Below are 20,210 nucleotides of genomic sequence, written 5' to 3' on the forward strand. Positions count from 1 at the left end.
TAAATCTTTTTCATATCTTCTTGGAAATCTGATCGAACTAGGTCATCTGTTCTTTGCCCATTATTCATTATATCATCTTTCTTACCAAAAAAAAAAAAAAAAAAAATCACATATTTTTAGAGGCATTAAAACTATACATTAAGGTATATTTAAAGAGGCTCAAAAGAGGAAATATATTCTGGCTTCTTTTTCTTCTTGTGTAGTCTCTTTCAAGTTCTTGGTAGAATAGCCTCTTTAGCAAGGAATAGTGATGGCTGCTCAGCAGTACTCATTCATCTTCATTCATTCATTCATTCATTCATTCAATAATTTAACATATTTGCTGCACTGTCATGGGCTAGGCATTGTTGTCAGCAGCACCACTGCAGCAGCAAACAAAACAGACATTGCCCCGCCTTCCCAAAGCCGCCTTCTAAAAGGGAAAGCAAACGTACTGCAATACGTGAAGATATCACCAGGTTTTCTAGCGCCTCCAGGCTGTCAGACTTTTCAATCTAGACTCCTTATTTCCTTCTCCCAGTGAAGTTTCCATTGCTTATAAGCTAACTTAGCTTTTCAAAGAAGAAACTTGCAGCGGATCTCAGGTTCGTTTCCTTTGCACCTTCCAGGCGCTCCTCGTCTTGTAGCCTTCTAGGCATCATCCTTCTCTTACTCGCTGGTAATACCCTCTAAACTCTAGACTTCACAGTAACGTTGGTATTTATTTATTTGTTTGTTTGATTTTAATCTTCACTCAAGGATATATTTTTTTATTGGTTTGAAGAGAGAGGAAAGGGGCTGTGGGGGGAGAGAGAGAGATTGACTTATGTGAGAGAGAAACAAGAAGAAGTTGCTTCCTTTGCACGCCCGCCCAGGGACCAAACCTGCAACCTTTTGATGTACAGGACGATGCTCCAACCAACCAAGCCACCCAGCCAGGACAATAATGTTGGAATTAGGGGAACATGATACTCTGTATTTGCACTATTGATGTTCAATATCTTCAACACCAATAGCTCTTAATTTGAAGCAATCAAATTGCTCCAAATTCCAGTTAAGATAAAAATACTTGAATTAAAGGTTTAAAAAGCAGAGCAGCAGAGGCGCAGGGACACAGGGGGGTGGCATTTCTTTGGCAGTTTTCTAGTTCTAATTCTCCTAGGATCATTAGTCTATTTAGATTTTCTCTCTCCCCTAGGCTCAGTTTCCATAAGTTCTATGGTCCTTAGAAGAGTGTTCATTTCATTCACGCTTTTAAATATATTTGCACAGAGTTGAGCAAATTATTCCCTTACAAGGTATTCCATTTCCCCTGCTTCTCTGGTTTCCCTTTTATCATTTTCTAGTTTGAGTAATAATATTGCCAACCTTGTTTTCTTATTTTTTAGTTAAGTTAGCTAGTTATTTATCTTTAATTTCTTCAAGGAGCCAGGTTTTGTAATTATTTATGCACATTCTACTTTTTAAAAAATGTTATCTTCTTTTACCTTTTAAAATTCCTTCTGTTTACTTTGTTGTTTATTTTCATAAGACCTCCTTGAGTCAGATATTTATTTCATTTGTTTTATTCTCTATCTTACATTAATAATACAAGTATTAACACTAAGAATTTACACTGGAGATGGGGTAGAAGATGGTGGCGGAGTAGAGGCGGTGTTGTCTGCTCGCTCCTATCACGGAGGGACTTCAGGAGCGAACGCAGAGAGGAGTGACCGAGTGCGTGCGGAATTCGGATACTGTGAACAGGGAGGGGAGCGTGGGAGCAGTGTGGAGGGCGGTGGAGGGGTATACCACGCACTCCAGGCTGAGTCCCTCTGGACCCAGCGCGTCTGCTGTACTGCGCCGAGGGCTAGTTAGCCAGGAGCTGCTTGGAGGCTCCCCCTGCCAGGGGCACACCGACCAGCAAAGTTCTCGCAGGGAGTTAGCGAGAGGATTTGGGTGGAAAAGCCGGAGGCATGGAAGAACAGTGAACAACTAGGACTGAGAGAAACTGTGTGAACTGAGTGGAGGTGGAAACCTCCGTGGCTACAACCCCTGACCAAAATCTCAACAATCGAACAAAGGGACGGTTTTGGGGCAAGGAGAGGGGCCCACGCGGGAGAGCCGCAGCAGAACTACAGACTGGGGAAGAACTCCTGGCAGGCGGGCAGCGTACTCCCGGGCTCTTTGAGCGATCGCGCCAGAGCTCTACAGAACAAAGGGACGGTTATGGGGCAAAGAGAGGGACCCATGCGGGAAAGCTGCAGCCGATCTGCAGCCTTAGTGGGGACCGCAGGTGGGCAGGTAGCGCGCGCAGGTGTATAGACAGGGAAGCGAGTGAATGCTGTAGCTCGGGAATAGACACACAACTGGAGGCAGAGCAGAGATGACTGGCAGGAGCATGCTGGCCCAACAATAGGAAAACGTAGCTGGACAAGCCTGAGGAGGGCTGAGGGTGCCACAGGAGGGGACAACTAAATGCAGCTCACAGCAGAGCGGTGGCAGGCCCACGAATAAAAGACTAGCAACACCAGAATCAAGCAGGATCTTCCCACAGTCAGCCAACCAACCAGAAAAGGTTTGAAACCCATGTAATTTTTACTGGGGCAGACCCAGGAAGGAAAAGAGAAGGGGGGGGGGGCGTAGGAAAAAAAAGGGAAGAAAAAAAAAATTGTGCCTAAAAGTTGAATTGAGTAAAAACCCTTTCACTCTTTTATTTCTCTCTCTCTCTTACCGCCTCTCCCTTTCTTTCTTCTTCTTTCTTTTTCTTTTCTCCCCTCCCCCTCCTTCCCTTCTCTCCCTCTTTCATCTCTCCCCTTCATCCTATTTTTGTTAATTTTTTAATTTTTATTTTTTCTTCCCTCTCTACTCCTTCCTCCTCCTTTCTTTTTATATTCTTCCCTCCCCCTTATTTTCTTCCTCCTTCTCTCTCTTTCCTTCTTTATTTCTAATTAATTTTAATTTAAAAAGGGGGAAAAACTTTTTTTCTCTTTAATTTAATTTTTATTTTATTTCCCCCTCTTTCCATTCATTTCTTTTTTCTTCCATTTCCCTTCATTTTTTCCTCTCTCTTCCTATTCTCTCTTTCTCTTTATTTTATTTTTTAATCTTTTAAATTTTTAATTTTAATTTATTCCCCTCCCTCTTCTCCTTCCCCTTCTTCTCTTTTTCTCTTTCCTCCCTTCCCCTTCTCTACTTTCTCTCTCTATTTCCTTTCTCTCTTTCTATTTTCTATTCTGTATTTCTATTTTTGAAAAATTCTTTCTCTAATCTCCTTCCTTACCATCTATTCCTCATATCCCTCTGCTTTAATTTTTGGTTGTTTGTCTGCTTGGAGGTCTGTTTTGTCTATCCTCCCTTTCACACTAAACATACAGCATATAAGTACCATATAAACCTAATACTATATATACACTTCCACTTTCTCACTTCATACTACAATCCTCTCCTCCTTTTCAAACATACAGTGTATATGTTACTTGATGTCTTGCCTAAATTTGACCCTATTTGCTAACATTATTAGTCTATCATCTTCCATCTCAAAAAATCACCCTTCTTTCATTTAAAACAACTCCTATCTGTTTCTCCTATGAAATAAGAGCCTTAATCTCTCTACAATTATATTAATACTGGCTCATTTGCTGCCGATAGTGGGATTGTGGTTGGGGGATATTTTGGAGGATGTGGGTTTATTTCCTGGGTTGTGTAATTACGTTTTAACAGCACCTCCACAAAAGAACGCAAGACAAGGTGGGCAGAGAGACTCTCAATCAACTAGCCAGAGGAAAAGACCCACCAAAGAGTAGCTTAAATACAACCAGACAGCTAAAACAAACAACATAAAGGGCAACACAAGAGCATCAGGCTCAGAAGATCAAAGAGATTGCACCACTGAATCCCCTAGGGCTCTTATAAAGAATCTCATATCATGAAAGTGGGAAATCAAAGCAGACAAATCTAATAAACAAAAACAAGAAGAATTCAACATGGGGAGATGTAGAAACAACCCCCCAATGAAAGGAAAAGAGGAATCCCCAGAAAGAGAGATAGAGGGAATAGATGTAAATCAACTATCAGACACGGAATTCAAAAAAATGGTTATTATGAAACTTAATGACCTTGACAACCTCAAAGAAAACTATGACAAACTTCAGGGAAATTACCAACAACTCCAAGGAAACTACAAAGAATTGCAGGAAAGCTACAAGGAACTTACGGAGAACTACATCAGCATAAAAAAAGACATAGAAACTATTAAAAAGAACCAGGAAGAAATGAAAAATACAAACTCTGAATTGAAGAACACAGTAGAATCAATCAAAAGCAGGCTAAACGAAGCAGATTGGATCAGTGAATTAGAGGACAATATAGAAAAAAATTCCTAGACAATACAACAAAGCAAAAAAAAAAGATTAAAAAAGAATGAAGAGAATTTAAGAGAACTGAAGGACAACATGAGACAAAACAACATTAGAATCATAGGACTATAAGAAGGAGAAGAGGAGGAAAAGGGGATAGAAAACTTGATTGAAAAAGTAATGACAGAAAATTTTCCTAACTCGATTAGAGGAAAAGTCATGCAAATCCAGGAAGCACAGAGGGCCCCAAGGAAGATGAACCCAAATAGGCCCACCCCAAGACACATCATAATTAAAATGGCAACATTCAAAGACAAAGAGAGAATCCTAAAAGCAGCAAGAGAAAAACAGCAAATAACATGCAAGGGAGCTCTGATAAGGCTATCAACTGACTTCTCAACAGAAATGTTACAAGCCAGAAGAGAATGGCAAAAAATATTTCAAGCAATGAAAAACAAAGGCTTACAACCAAGAATACTCTGCCCAGCAAAGGCTCTCATTCAAAATGGAAGGTGAAATAAGAAGTTTCTCAGACAAAGGAAGACTAAAAAAATACATCTCCACCAAACCAACATTACAAGAGATGCTAAAGGGAATGATCTAAGAAGGAGAAGAAAAAAAAAAGGAAAGGAGAGGAACACAAGTACAAAGGGAAATGAATAAATACCTATCAATAATAACCTTAAATGTAAATGGATTAAATGCTCCAATTAAAAGACATAGGGTAGTGGAATGGATACGAAAACAGGACCCACATATCTGCTGTCTACAGGAGACACACCTCAAAACAAAAGATTTACATAGACTGAAAGTGAAGGGATAGAAAAAAGTATATCAAGCAAACGGACAAAAAAAAAAAAAAAACTGGGGTAGCAATACTTATATCTGACAAAACAGATTTCACAGCAAAGGCCATAAAAAGAGACAAAGAAGGACATTACATAATACTTAAAGGAAAAATCCATCAACAAGATATAACCCTTATAAACATATATGCATCCAACATAGGAGCACCCAAATATGTAAGGACAATTTTGAAAGACTTCAGGAAGGATATAGACAACAACACATTCATAGTAGGGGACTTTAACACACCACTGTCAACAATGGACAGATCTTCGAAGCAAAGAAACACCAAAGATATTGAGGCATTGGACAACACTCTAGAACAAATGGACTTAGTTGATATATATAGAACATTTCACCCCAAGGAAGCCAAATATATATTCTTTGCAAGTGCACATGGAACATTTTCAAAGATAGACCACATAGTAGGGCACAATACAAGCCTCAACAAATTCAAGAAAATTGAAATAATATCAAGCATCTTCTCAGATCACAACGGCTTAAAATTAAAAATCAACTATAAGGAAAAAGCTAAAAAACATTCAAACTCATGGAGACTGAATAACATGCTATTAAATAATAAATGGGTTAACAATGAGATTAAGGAAGAAATCAAAAAGTTTCTGGAAACAAATGATAACGAACACATGACAACCCAAAACCTCTGGGATACAGCAAAAGCAGTCCTGAGAGGAAAGTTCATAGCAATACAGGCCTACCTAAAAAGGATAGAAGAGTCTCTAATAAAAAATCTAATCTACAGCTACAAGAACTAGAGGAAGAACAACAAGCAAAGCCCAGAACAAATAGAAGGAGAAAGTCATCAAGATTAGAGCAGAATTAAATGACATAGAGACTAAACAAACAATTCAAAAGATCAACAAAAGTAGAAATTCATTCTTTGAAAAGATAAAATTGACAAGCCTTTAACCAGGCTCATCAAGAAAAAGAGAGGACCCAAATAAATAAAATCAGGAGTGAAAGAGGAGAAATAACAACCAATACCACAGAAATACAAACAATTGTAAGAAACTATTACAAACAACTATACCACAAAAAATGTGACGACCTAGATGAAATGGACAAATTTCTGGAAACATATAAACTGCCAAAACTGAATCAAGAAGAAGCAGAAAACCTGAATAGACCAATAACAACCAGAAAAATTGAAGCAGCAATCAAAAGACTCCCGGCACACAAAAGCCCTGGACCAGATGGCTTCACAGGTGAATTTTATAAAACATTTAGGAAAGAAATAATTCCTATCTTTCTCAGATTATTCCAAAAAATCCAAAAAGAGGAAAAACTCCCAAACTCTTTCTATGAAGCCAGTATTACCCTAATTCCAAAACCAGGTCAAGACACAACAAAGAAAGAAAACTACCATCCAATATTGCTGATGAACACAGATGCAAAAATCCTCAACAAAATATTGGCAAACTGGATCCAACAACATATAAGAAGGATTATACACCACGATCAAGTGGGATTCATCCCAGGGATGCAAGGATGGGTTAAGATTCACAAATCAATAAATGTAATACACCACATAAACAAAATAAAAGAAAAAAAACCACATGGTAATATCAGTAGATGCAGAAAAAGCATCTGACAAAGTACCACACCCATTTATGATAAAAACACTCAGCAAAATGGGAATAGAGGGAGCATAACTCAACATAATAAAGGCCATATATGAGAAACCTGAAGCCAACATCATACTCAATGGGCAAAAACTGAAAGCATTCCCCCTGAGGTCAGGAACAGGACAAGGATGTCCACTCTCTCCACTCCTATTCAACATAGTCTTGGAAGTTCTAGCCACAGCAATCAGACAAGAAAAAGAAATAAAAGGCATCTAAATTGGAAAAAAGGAAGTAAAACTGTCATTATTTGCAGATAACATGATAGTGTACATAGAAAACCCTATAGACTCCAAAAAAAAACTACTCGACCTAATAAGTGAATTCAGCAAAATAGCAGGGTATAAAGTCAATATTCAGAAATTGAAGGCATTTCTGTACACCAACAATAAAATTTCAGAGATAGAAACTAAAAGAAAAATCCCGTTTACCATAGCAACAAGAAAAATAAAGCACCTAGGAATAAACTTAACCAAGGAGGTAAAAGACCTGTATTCAGAAAACTACACAACACTGAAGAAAGAAATCAAGGAAGATATAAATAAATGGAAACATATATCATGTTCATGGATGGGAAGAATCAACATCATTAAAATGTCCATATTACCCAAAGCACTTTATAGATTCAACGCAATCCCTATTAAAATACCAATGACATATTTCCCAGACCTAGAACAAATACTTCATAAATTTATATGGAACCAAAAAAAGAGCCTGAATAGCCACAGCAATCTTGAGGAAGAACACAGTAGGAGAAATCACAATACCAGATATCAAACTATACTACAAAGCCACAGTAATCAAAACAGTCTGGTACTGGCATAAGAACAGACATATAGACCAATGGAACAGGATAGAGAGCCCAGAAATAAACTCAGGTCTATATGGTCAACTAATATTTGATAAAGGGGGAAGGAACATAAAATAAAGTGAGAAGAGCCTCTTCAACAAATGGTGCTGGGAAAACTGCACAGGAACATGCAAAAAAATGAAACTAGACCACCAACTTACACCATATACCAGAATAAACTCAAGATGGATCAAAGACTTAAATGTAAACTATGGCACCATAAAAGTCCTAGAGAAAATATAGGCAGGAAAATTTCAGATACCTCACATAGCAACATTTTCACTGATATATCTCCCAAGGCAAGGGAAATAAAGGAAAGAATAAAGAAATGGGACTACATCAAACTAAAGAGTTTCTGCTCAGCAAAAGAAAACATCAGCAAGTTTAAAAGGGAACCAACCGTATGGGAAAATATATTTGCCAATCATACCTCAGACAAGGGATTGATCTCCAAAATATATAAAGAACTTATACATCTCGACATCAAGAAGACAGACAGCCCGATTAAAAAATGGGCAAAGGACCTGAACAAACACTTCTCCAAAGAGGACATAGAGAGGGTCCATAGACATATGCAAGAATGCTCAACATCACTAGCCATCAGAGAGATGCAAATAAAAACCACAATGAAATACCACCTCATACCAGTCAGAATGGCCATCATCAACAAATCAACAAACAATTTGTGCTGATGAGGATATGGAGAAATGGGAACCCTGGTGCATTGCTGTTGGGATGCAGACTGGTGCAGCCACTATGGAAAACAGTTTGAAATTTCCTCAAAAAACTAAAAGTGAAACTGCCTTTTGAACCAACAATTCCATGCTAGGATTATATCCGAAAAATCCTGAAACACCAATTCAAAAGAACCTATGCACCCCTATGTTCATAGCAGTACTATTTACAATAGCCAAGTGCTGGAAACAACCTAAGTGCCCGTCTGTAGATGAGTGGATCAAAAAACTGTGATACATTTACGCAATGGAGTACTACGTAGCAGAAAGAAAGAAGGAACTCCTACCATTTGCAACAACATGGATGGAACTAGAGAGAATTATGCTTAGCGAAATAAGCCAGGCAATGACAGAAAAATACCTTATGATATTGCCTATTACAGGACACTAATGAACAACACAAACAAATGAGCAAAATAGAAACAGAGGTATGTAAAGAAGGTGCAGACTAACAATGACAAGGGGGGAGGCGTGGGCAACCACTCCTCGTGGTTTAAGGAACTGTAGCCCCGGCCTGAGCATGACTGCCGCCAGCTTTCTGGCCGCGCTTGCCTCTAAGTCTCAACATAAGACTGCGTGTGGAACACGACTGACAACCACTCAGAGGGTTGCCATGGGAATTGGATCAAAGGATGCTCATTATGCTTTAGAACTTGCTCTGCTTTCCTTATCAGTAATGTAACATAAACAATCTCTAGCAAGGAGTATATGAAACCTTGCATCTGGTCAAGATGTTTTATAGACCCTGACACAGACTGGTCACTGCGACCCCTGTACTGGTATGTGTAATGTTACTGTCAAACGCCTAATGGCTATTGATGATTTATGAATTTTAGCCTTGTATCTCTCGCACATGCCCTCCTCAATAAAAGGCATAAGGGATCAAAGTTTGGCTGCTGGTCTCCACTAGAGAGGCAGTCACTTTCCTTCTTCCAGACATAATAAAGTGTCCTGGGTAAAAGTTTGTTCCACTGTGGTCACGAAGCCTCTGCTGGACAGAGCAACTTCCAACTGAGCCTAGGGTGTGTGTGGCACCTCTGCCATAGGGTGGGGGTGGGAGAAGGGGAAAAGAAGGGGAAGGGTCTAGTCGAAGAACATGTATAAATGACCCATGGACATAGACAAGTAAGTAGGGACTAACTGTGGGAGAAAGGATGGGCAGGGTGTGGGGAAGCAATAGGAAAAAAAAAGAAAATATAAATAATGAAAACACAATTCTAGTGAATAGTAGAAGGACAAGGATTTTCCTTCATACTGTATATTTTTCTCCCTACCTGATCCCTCCAGAAATTGACACACTGAAGAAGTAAGTAATGACATAAGGTTCTTTGCATGAAAATAATAAGACCAGTTGTTAATAGAGGTCTTGTTGACCAAGACTTTGACTGGAACGACATGCCTAAAGGAGACATGCTTGGGCTCTGGTTGTTACCAAAAGCCCTGAGGAACCAAGGGTGACCTTAGAAGGCAATAAAAGCCCATGAGGAAAAGGGCCTGGTACCGTGGTTAGTTGTGCAGTTCATGGCAATCTTTCCAGGGAAGGAATGAAGGTTGTTTTCCTGAAAGATGGCTAAAAGTGACCTAAAAGCACAATGGAAAACCTGAAGGACTTGGAAAAGACAGGCGTTTACAAGCAAGGCTGAATGGCAGGAACTTGGCTCAGTTTCTGTGCCCTGAAGGGCAAACCGAAGGTCACCCTAAATGTTCCTTGCATAAGTTCCAGCAAAGCAGAACTAAAGATCATAAGTGATCATTTGCTGTTCTTGTTGAGTTCATGCAAATGAACAGGACAAATAAAAAATGGACCTAATGCAGTCCCTTTAATGACAAGGAGGGTAATCTTAGGGAGAAAAATTGTGACCCAAGGAAAATCACAATGCTCAGAGGTAGACTATAAAATAATACAGCTAACTGTTGCTAAAGTTTCTTTTCATTTAAAGTTACCTCTCGTTTGTAAGTTAAACTAGATCTGTGACATCATTAAAGATGCTTAATTTACAGGCAAGAAGAATGTCAAATGCCTTGCAACTGGATGTCTTCCCATTAAGACAGGCTTACAGATTTAAAGAATGGTTTGTGGGTTACGTTACATAAATTAACATGTGTTTTCTGTTTTCGTAGGGCATAAGCCTATGATCTCATTACCTGAGTGATTGTCTGTACGTATAGGCCTCACTTAATCGTATCTGCATCGCTGCCTCCTGAGACTGAATGGTTTGGCTGAACCAAGTGGCTGGGTTGGTGAAGAATGGGATGGTCTGTGGGCTTCACCTTAAAACTGGTTTCTCTTTTCTATCCTAATGGCTTGGGCAGAAAGGGCCCAGAGGTCTGAGAGAGGGGAAACCTAAAATATTTCCCTCAGCCCAAACTAAGTATAATGGGCAAAAGGGTTTTGGACAGGTGAGATGTACCTGGCACAGCTTCCTCCCAAGAAGCCCTTCTTTTCCCTAATGTGGGACATTGAAAAATTAATCCCTGCCTTTTGTCATCTAGTGGTTATGGATTGAATGATGCCTTCTAACCCTGTTGCCAAATCTGTTGCCCCCAGAATACAATAAGGATGCCAGCCTGTTAAACCAAGCACGCCACTGTCCAGGGACAGCCAACCGACCTGGAGTCTGCACAATCCTTCCCTGTGTGGGAAGGCCACCCTCCTCTCCACACCCCCACTCTTATTAGGGAATTATGGACCCAAGGGTAGGTAGTATGACGACCGTGCCCAGCTTGAAGCAGCTGGAAGAGCATGAGACTGTCGCCCATTGTCCTCTATAAGATTATAAAGGGTTTAAAGTCTGAGGTGGGGAGAAGGTTACTTTCTTTATTGTTATAAAAATTAATCAATTAACAAATTAATTATAAAATAATAATAATATAGGAAAGGGAGAAACCAGAGAGATCACATGCATAACCCATGGACATGGACTGGGGAGGGGTGGGATTGCTGGGGGTGGGGGGTGCAGGGCAGGGGGGAGCAAAGGGGGAAAAATGGAACTATTGGACAATATAATCAATAAAATATACCTTAAAAAATTTTACTCTGAAATGTATCCCATCGGCTCCCTCTTTGGCTCTGAAGTGAGGTATTTTCCTTATTTTTTTTCTTTAACAATTTGCAATTTAAATTACTTTTTCTGATCCCAAGGTTTTAAAGAAAAGAATTAAAAAACACTTCCAAGTGAAAACTTTTTAATTTTAGTTTTCATTGTTGCTTTTCCACGATTTCTAGAGAAGAAAAAGATGCTGACTTATGCAATCGCGCACATTGTGGAAATCCCCTCCCGTATGACTTTGCTTTCTGGGAGTTGAAGGGCAGAGAGATGGATTAGTAGAGGTTAATTTATTACTTATGAATAAAAATAAACACGGCCAGACAACCGCTTAGGGGCCATATCAATCCAACAAGATGTACACTGAGCTTCTAAGCAAAAGTTTTAAGTCTTTATGAAACTCAGAGTAAAAGAAATATCTTTTTAAAGTAATGACTTTTTTGGTCTTATTTTACTGAAGCATTATGTGTAAACACCATAATAAGTAACTTATTATGTACAGTATTTCCACCTTCACCTAAGGCCATTTCTGGAACTAGCTTCATGGTTGTCAAAGTTAAAGCATGCTGTATATTCAAAGTGGAAGGTTTAATGTCCCCTTTTTAATACAGAAAGCTAAAGACATCAGACCAAAGTGTAAAAAGCCTGGACTTTGGTGATAGGTGTAACCTGAGTTCAAATCCCTCAAAATACACTTCTCAGAGCTTCCTCCATTTACCATGGAGTCCCCATCCTGGTATTCAAATACCAGCAGGATGCTATGTCTTACTTCCCGTCACCAAATGCCCAAACAAACCCAGAACACTGTGACTGAGTTCATTTGACTTCTGGAGTCTCTAGAGTCTTCACCTGAACCTATTTAAACGTCCCATCTTCAAAAGGTACACACTTCCAGTTGTAAAATAAATCATGGGGATGTAATATACAGGATGTTGACTAGAGTTAATAATACTGTATTGTAGATTTGGATGTTGCTAATAGAGCAGATCTTACACGTTCTCATCACAAGATAAAAAAAAATTTGCTACTATGTGTGGTGATGGATGTTGAGTAGACTTATTGTGGAGATCATTTTGCAATATATACAGATCAAATCATTCTGTGGCACACCAGAAATGAATGTTACATGCCAATTATATTTCAATGTTTTAAAATCCAATATTCCCCAAAGTAAGGGCTCTACCTTCATACTGCAGGGCGGCAGTATTGGGTTGGGAACATAACCTGTGGACACTATAACATCTCTGTTTAGGTTGTCCCTTATCTGGGTCAGAGCAAAATAAAGCCATTAATCTTTTGCCAATAAGTGGCAATACTTCTTGGCGTGAGTCTCGACTCAGCTTGATGGCATTGCTGAACTAAGGATGAAAGGACAGTTTGAAAGGGGAGAGAAAAAAAAAGGGAATTAAACTAATTCCTTATGTACATTAAAATTTGGGGGAAAAATACAGCTCAGGATCCTACATTCATTGTGCCTTAGGTTTGGGTGTCCCTTCACAACTCACTCTACCTGCAGCCACCATTTAATTTATGCTTAAGTGCCACTTCCTCAAGATGCCAACTTAATCCTCAGTTAGGTCCCCTAGGCACACTCCCGCTGCAGCCCCTGCTTTTCCTTCCATTAAGAATTTTATGATTTTCTTCCCACACTTTTGGGAAGAAATTAAATGTTTCCATTGGCCAAGTATGGTGCCAGGGGCTCTGTGAGGTTATCTCATACTCATATTATGAGCAAAGTACAGTTATTATCTCTGCTTCACAGTGAACTGAGGAAAAGAGAAGTGAAGTAACTGGCTCCTACTCACTCGGTGAGGAGCAAAGCTGGGGTTTAACTCAAGGGTCCGACTTTAGAGCCCCTGCTCTTAATTAACCACTGACCTCCTTACACATATCAAGATAGGGACCACCACCAGTGTGTGCTTGGTGCTTAGTAGGTGCTGAATAAATGCTGACTGAAGAGATTTCTTAGACTACATAATCATTTCAAATGGATCCATCGTTGAGATTTTGAATTTAAAGCACCCCTTCTCCAGCTACAGTTTTAAGCCAGGGTATGTTAGTATCAGTGACGTCTTGTTGCTCAGGCTCACGCACATTGCCCTTCGCATGCGTGCAGCCTGCCATTTTTTTTAAGTGTATTTTTTTTATTATATCGTTACAATAGTTCCTCATTCTTGATCTCTTACCAGCAGGGAAGGGTTGAGTCAACCTACTCAGTGGTACTCAAGTTCCCCTCTTCTTCAGCTTCTAGTCTGGCAATCCCCAATCACACTCTTCACTTAAAAAAGTGGCTTTTCACCGACCAGCTTTGTGACATGATGGGAGTTAGGTCTTCCTCTCCAAGCCTTAGTTTCTTTACTTATGAAAAACAAGAAATAGAGTTGAGCAGTGAGGAAGCACAAGGGAAGCTCTCAGCATAATGCCTGGCACATAGTAAGGACCCAATAAATGTTAATGTTGTTTACTCCTCAGATCCTGGGTTACATAACACTCTGGAGAATCTCAAAATATCTCCCAAAAACCTAAGCGTTAATCTTTAATGGGGAACACACTGCAACCTAGCAATCCTTCTTCCATCCTTGCTGGCATGGATAATCAGCAGATAGCTACCTCCGGCCTTATCTTCCTCTATCGGCTTACTTCTTCCCCCTTCCCTTTAGTTTTTAACTCTCTTTAAGTATTTCCTTTATAGTCTCTTACCACAGCGCAAGCATCCCAGAATACATCTCTCTACCACCGTCGGCAGCCGTCCGTCTCGAGAGACGATGGTGTAGCTTCTTAAGAGTCTATCTGCACCATCGAGAATGGCTGTGCAGTCCGACTCAGGAGTGACACGGTATCTGTCTCCTCCCGTGTTGAATCGACATCTTGCGATGAAGCTACAGAGCCTGGGCAGGGTGATATGGAGGGTCTGCTGTTGCCCATGCAGCAGACCCCCCCTCTCTTCGCAGCTGAAGGGCCCAAGGGAAAGACGGAGTCAATACAGCTTGGCTTCAGGTGCGCCGCAGGAGTTGCCGGTGTTGACTACAACGTCAAACCGCCTTAGGGACTCCGGCTCCGGATTTTCTGTCGGGGTTTACTCCCTTAGCCTTTCCCCTGAAGAGGTATGCCGCAAGGCAGCGGAGGTTTTTTGGAGTCAGAGTTTTCCTTCTCTGATGTGCCCTGACTGGAAGATCGAACCAGCGACACTTAGCTCGCAGGCCGACGCTCAATCCACTGAGCCAAACCAGCCAGGGTAATCTCTACCACCAAAGATGCAAATAACCACTGGCAGGCAGCTGAGATTTACTGGAAAAAAGGGATGAAGCAGAATCACCGTTCCCCTCCTCTACTCACTGGGCAAGCCACTTAATTTGCTGACTCATGGTTTTCTCATCTTGGAAACAGCAAATTTTTCTTCACAGGGTAAAGATGAAATGAGAAGGGGTATTTCTGAAAAGAGTTCAATAATTATACGTCTGTTCTTCTGTTCATTCATTCATTCATTCCTGATTGGTAGCTCTGCTAGAAAGTGGCCAGGAATCCAAGGTCCAGAATGTAGGGGCACAGAAGGGCAAAATGTTGGGCAAGTATGGAACCTTATAGATGAAGCTAACTAATCACCCTACAAACAAAGTTGGAGTTTATTATTTAACTCATCCATTAAAAATCACAGACAGTAATCTTAGGCAACTTAACTTGGCATGAAATGATGATGCAATAACTCATTTTAATTTAGGGAAGAAGTTTTAATTAAAGAAGAACTGTCTGGAAGAGGATCCTCTTATTAGTTAACGAAAGTAGAGCTAAAAGGTAGAGAAAGTTTAATCCAACTCGCAGGAGGCTAAGTGGCTTACTCAGTCCTAAGCTTTCGACTAATTTAGGAGGCATACTGCTCAAGGGAAATGGAGAGTCTCAAAAGTTAAAATATATCCCAGTATAAAGCTATGATAATTAAAAGTGTGATACAAAAGAGAATAAACACAGTCCCAGGACTACTGAGAATGTGGTACATGAAGTGACATTTGAAATCAGCACAAAAAGTGGGATGATTTAATACTATTGGGACAACTAATTTTTCAGGTGAAAACATATGAGTTGAATTGTGTTCCCCCAAGAAGATATGTTGAAGTCCTAATCTCTAGTACCTATAAATATGATCTTATTTGGAAACAGTATCTTTACAGATCTAGTTAAATTATGAAGGCATCATACTGGATTAGTGTGGCCCTAATCCAATGGCTAGTGTCTTTACAGAGAAAAAACTGGAAACAGACACAAAAGGAAGAATGCCATGTGACGAGATGGAAGTAATGCAGCTATGAGTCAAGAAAGACAAAAAGGGCACCTCATTTCAATTTGTACTTTGGAGGAGAAATAATTTTCCATAATTTATTTAGTTTACTCATGTAAGTTATAGTAAACATTTTTAGTCAATTAATTAGAGTATTAAAATTGTTTGCCTCTCATCGGGAATTCCCTCAGCACACCAAATGCTCCTGAGGGCTCCCTCACCCACTCCCATTGCTTTGACCACCATCATTATGTTAAGAGATTCCTCAGTCCACATGTTCTAGAAATAAATCTGCTTTTCCCCCCAAACAGCTTGAAACAGTATTCTGCAAACTAGATGATAAATACTAAAACATACATAAAAGGACCATTTTTTAAAGGATTAGATTATTTTTAGAACTATTTTAAGGATTAGATATGAATAATCAGAACAGTTTTATGCCTTTAATGCATGGAAACAAACAAATGGATTAAAAATAGGCAGTTACTAGAATGAGTACTTGAATAAATGACTAGAAAAAATAAATTTAAAAAATCTTTATTTATAAACTTTTAAATGCAACATTTTATAAAATGTATGTATACATTTCTGCAATATTTACACATTCTTTATTACTTCTATTGGTTTGAATTCAATTTTTAAATGCAATTTTGAAAAGCTCCCAGGATTTCTTCTGAAAGCAAGCATGTAAAAAAACTATATACAAAAACTTCTGAACAAACAAACAAACAAACCCCCCCCAAAACCCACAACCCAACAGAAACACAGGAAAAGAAAAAAACCCATTATATCTCTTGAAGAGGTTAGAGAGTACCCTGGGAAATCACTTACCGTCATAGGAAGCAGGGTTATTAGAAAGTATTCACTGTTACTACTAATCCTTCTATTGTATATGGAAAGGTTCACATGTGATAATGCTTTATTTTTTTAAAGTCATTACATTTTTCAGACCAAAAGTGACAGAGCTAAGCAGGCTCTTCACACTTTTAGCTAAACCAAGGTACTTCATTTGGTTAATACCAACAAAGACACAATTTCTGAAACCATGATCTGTTCACAAAAGCCAAGCAGAAAAACTGTCCAGGACAAACAGATCCTTCCAGGCTGGCACGTCTTCGTTGGTCTTACGAAAACGCTTGGGAACCTGCTGTGACTCTATAACCAATCAAGGACTCTCTACCACCTTCATCCACAGGCAGATCCACTAACACATGGGGTTTATCATAACCAAAGGAGGTAGTTGTGTTTCTCGGCATTAGGGGCTCTGGTTCTCCTGTATTTATTTCACCTTTGTTATTGGGAGGACAGTCTGAGTCAGATAAGCTGTCTGATTCCACAAGGCCACTATCAGAACCATTTTTGGAGTGATAAGAGTTTAAAGTGATACTGCAGGGTTCCGACTGGTTACTGCCTGAATGGACAGAATCCACTTTCCTTAGTGGGGTCAGAGGGCTACCAGGAGCCATGTCACAAGTATTTTCTTCAGTGATGACCACTTCTGTTTCACTAGAAAGATCTTCTCTGTGTTCTCCTTTTCCTGAATCATCCTCAGTCTGTTTGCTTGAAATTGTTGCTGGAAATCGTTGCTCTTCCCAGATGATTTTCTCATTTTCAGGGACAATTGGTTCGTAGGTGATGGGTGATATATATTTTGACTCAGATTTTGCCTCTGAAGAGGCATTTTTTACCACAGACACCTAAGGGAAGAGCAATCAATTATTGAAAATAGTAGTTACTAAACTTATGCACCTATCCCCCCCAAAATGGCCTAAGGGTAATGGACAACTAAATACACCACTGAATGGCATATTAGAATAACAGTATAATACAATCTGATGATTGCCTTTTCTTTCTTTTTAATGAAAATATACTAGGGTTAACTAATGTTAATTAGAAATTAGTTTTTAAAAGTTACTATCTCAACAACATGTTGTTTTTTGTACATTACCTTTCACATGTATGCACATGGCATTTGTAATGGCAGTCCAGTTACTTTATATAATATTTTTATCATTTACCTTCATAATTATAATTTCTATTGGCTCATATAATTTTTTTACACTGGTGACTAAATAATCTAATAGTAGAGTTAAAGTGTTAATAATTTTTACTATTTTTAGAACATGCTGAAATAAATACTCTTACATATCTTTTTACTTATAAAATTATCTTTTCCAAAAGTTCTTAAGAGTAGAATTACAAAGGCTAAAGGTGTAGAATGTTTATGGAACTACAACACTATATATCCATTGCATGCTTATCTTCCCCCCAGAGCTATATGACTTTTTAACATCATGTATCAGTTTTACAACTGCTGCTGCTCTTGGATGTTCAGGTTTATTTTTCCTTCTCTAGTGGCTGTAAAATGGTATAATATGAGATTGCTGTGTGCTTAATTACTAGTAAGGATGAGTATTATAATATGTGAATTGTCTACTACTTGTTAATAGTTCTTATCCACTTTATTTCAATGTAATATGTTCATAACAAATTTAAATGTGCCCTTTGCATGTCAGAGATATTATACCTGTCATATTTGATTCAGAAACCTTTGTTACTCTTTAAATGTTCTATCATCATACAAAGGCTTTTAAATGTTAGACATTAATAAGTCAAACTTCTAGAAATCACCTGCAATAACCAACTGAACACTAGTTGGAGAGGAGTCTCATAACCACAGAGAGACAGAAAAGGCTACTTCATCACAATGTGACCGGTAGGAAGTGCAGAGACACAAAAGGGCTGGCTGGGCTCCCACGGGTGGCAGCTGAAGGGACTGACAAACAGCTTAGCAGCTGGGGGTTCCCTCTGAGAAGGGCAGGGTTTGAACCCCCAGCCAAGCTTCCCAACCTACAGCAACAGAGCAGAAAGTGAAATAGCATTCCCCTGTGAAAAGCGAAAAAGCCACAGGGCTTTTTGCTGGCCTGAAAGAAACAGCTGGAGACAAAGAGCTCTTAAACGGATCACGTATGAAAATATTTTGGCACCCACTTCCCCTGGGCTCAAGCAGAGGGAGGGCAGAGAGGACTAGAGACACTTGGGGAGAACTTAGGGTGGTGGCTTTGAGGGAGAGAACTGAGGGAGCAGCCGACTGGGTCCCAGTGCTGACTCATCCCCATACTGCAGACAGACCATTGCCCTCCAAGTGGTGTCACCCTGAGGGGAAGCAAAAACCCTGCCCACAGGAATTAATCTGCCCCACCCTCGGAGCGTAAACCTGATGGCTGATCACAGACTGAATAGATTAACAACTAAAGGAGACAGACAAAGGCAGTAGATCTCTGGTAGTCTCCAACAGGCTGCCGAGGCCCAGACTGGTACACAATCTGACACCACCAGGGGCAGGCCCAGGAAGTGCAGATCAATCTAAGAAACAGCAACAAACAAGAAGAGTAACAAAAATGGGGAGACAGAGAAACAACCCCTCATCGAAAGGAAAGGAGGAATCCCCAGAAAGTGTGCTAAATGAAATAGAGGAAAGCAAACTATCAAACATGGAATTCAAAACATGGATTATAGGGAAGCTCAATGAGCTCAGTGAGTTCAAAGAAAACTACAAAGAACTCCAGGGAAACTACAAAGAACTTACTGAGAATTATACTAGTATGAAAAAAGATACAGAAGCTATCCATAAGACCCAGGAGGAAATGAAGAATACAATTTCTGAATTGAAGAACACAGTAGAAGGACTTAAAAGCAGGCGAGAGGAAGCAGAAGATTGGATTAGCGAGCTAAAGGACAATGTAGAAAAAAATTCCCAGACAGTGCAACAAAATGAAAAAAGACTGAAAAAGAATGAAGAGGTTTTAAGAGAGCTGCAGGACAACATAAAGCGTAATAATATCCGTATCATAGGAATACTAGAAGAAGAGGAGCAAGGGAGAGAAAACCTATTTGAAAAAGTAATGACAGAAAACTTCCTTAACTTGATGAGAGAAAAAGTCATGCAAATCCAGGAAGCACAGAGGATCCCAATGAAGATGAATCCAAACAGGCCCACTCCAAGACATATCATAATTAAAACAGCAACACTGAAAGACAAAGAGAGAATCCTAAAAGCAGCAAGAGAGAAACAGCTAATAACACACAAGGGAGCTCCCATAAGGCTATCATCAAATTTCTCAACAGAAACACTACAAGCCAGAAGGGAATGGCAAAAAAATATTCCAAGCAATGAAAAACAAAGGCCTACAACCAAGAATACTCTACCCAGCAAGGCTCTCATTCAAAATGGAAGGTGAAATAAGGAACTTCCCAGACAAAAGAAGGCTAAAGAATACATCTCCACTAAACCAGCACTGCAAGAGATGCTAAAGGGTCTTCTTTAAGAAGATGAAGAAACAGACAGAAAGGAACACAAGTACAAAGGGGGAAAATGACAATAAATACCTATCAATAATAACAAAAGAACCTATGCACCCCTATGTTCATAGCAGCACTATTTACAATAGCCAAGTGCTGGAAACAGCCTAAGTGCCCATCTGTAGATGAGTGGATCAAA

At 39.5% G+C, this 20,210-nt stretch overlaps 1 protein-coding gene across 2 annotated transcripts in view; it reads right to left on the reverse strand.

Annotated features, from left to right (window-relative positions):
* Window positions 1-16,610: 16,610 nt before the first annotated feature.
* IFNGR1 (interferon gamma receptor 1) overlaps window positions 16,611-20,210 on the reverse strand; it is a 30,724-nt gene continuing 27,124 nt past the window's right edge. For both annotated transcript variants that reach the window (XM_090279902.1, XM_090279903.1), the window contains exon 7: window positions 16,611-17,406. In XM_090279902.1, coding sequence (XP_090136028.1) covers window positions 16,834-17,406 — 573 coding nt within the window. In that variant the 3' untranslated portion in view covers window positions 16,611-16,833. The remainder of the gene's footprint in view (window positions 17,407-20,210) is intronic.

The sequence above is a fragment of the Furipterus horrens genome, unplaced genomic scaffold, assembly GCF_987537825.1.
Source record: "Furipterus horrens unplaced genomic scaffold, mFurHor1.1.pri manual_scaffold_6, whole genome shotgun sequence".
NCBI lineage: Eukaryota > Metazoa > Chordata > Mammalia > Chiroptera > Furipteridae > Furipterus > Furipterus horrens.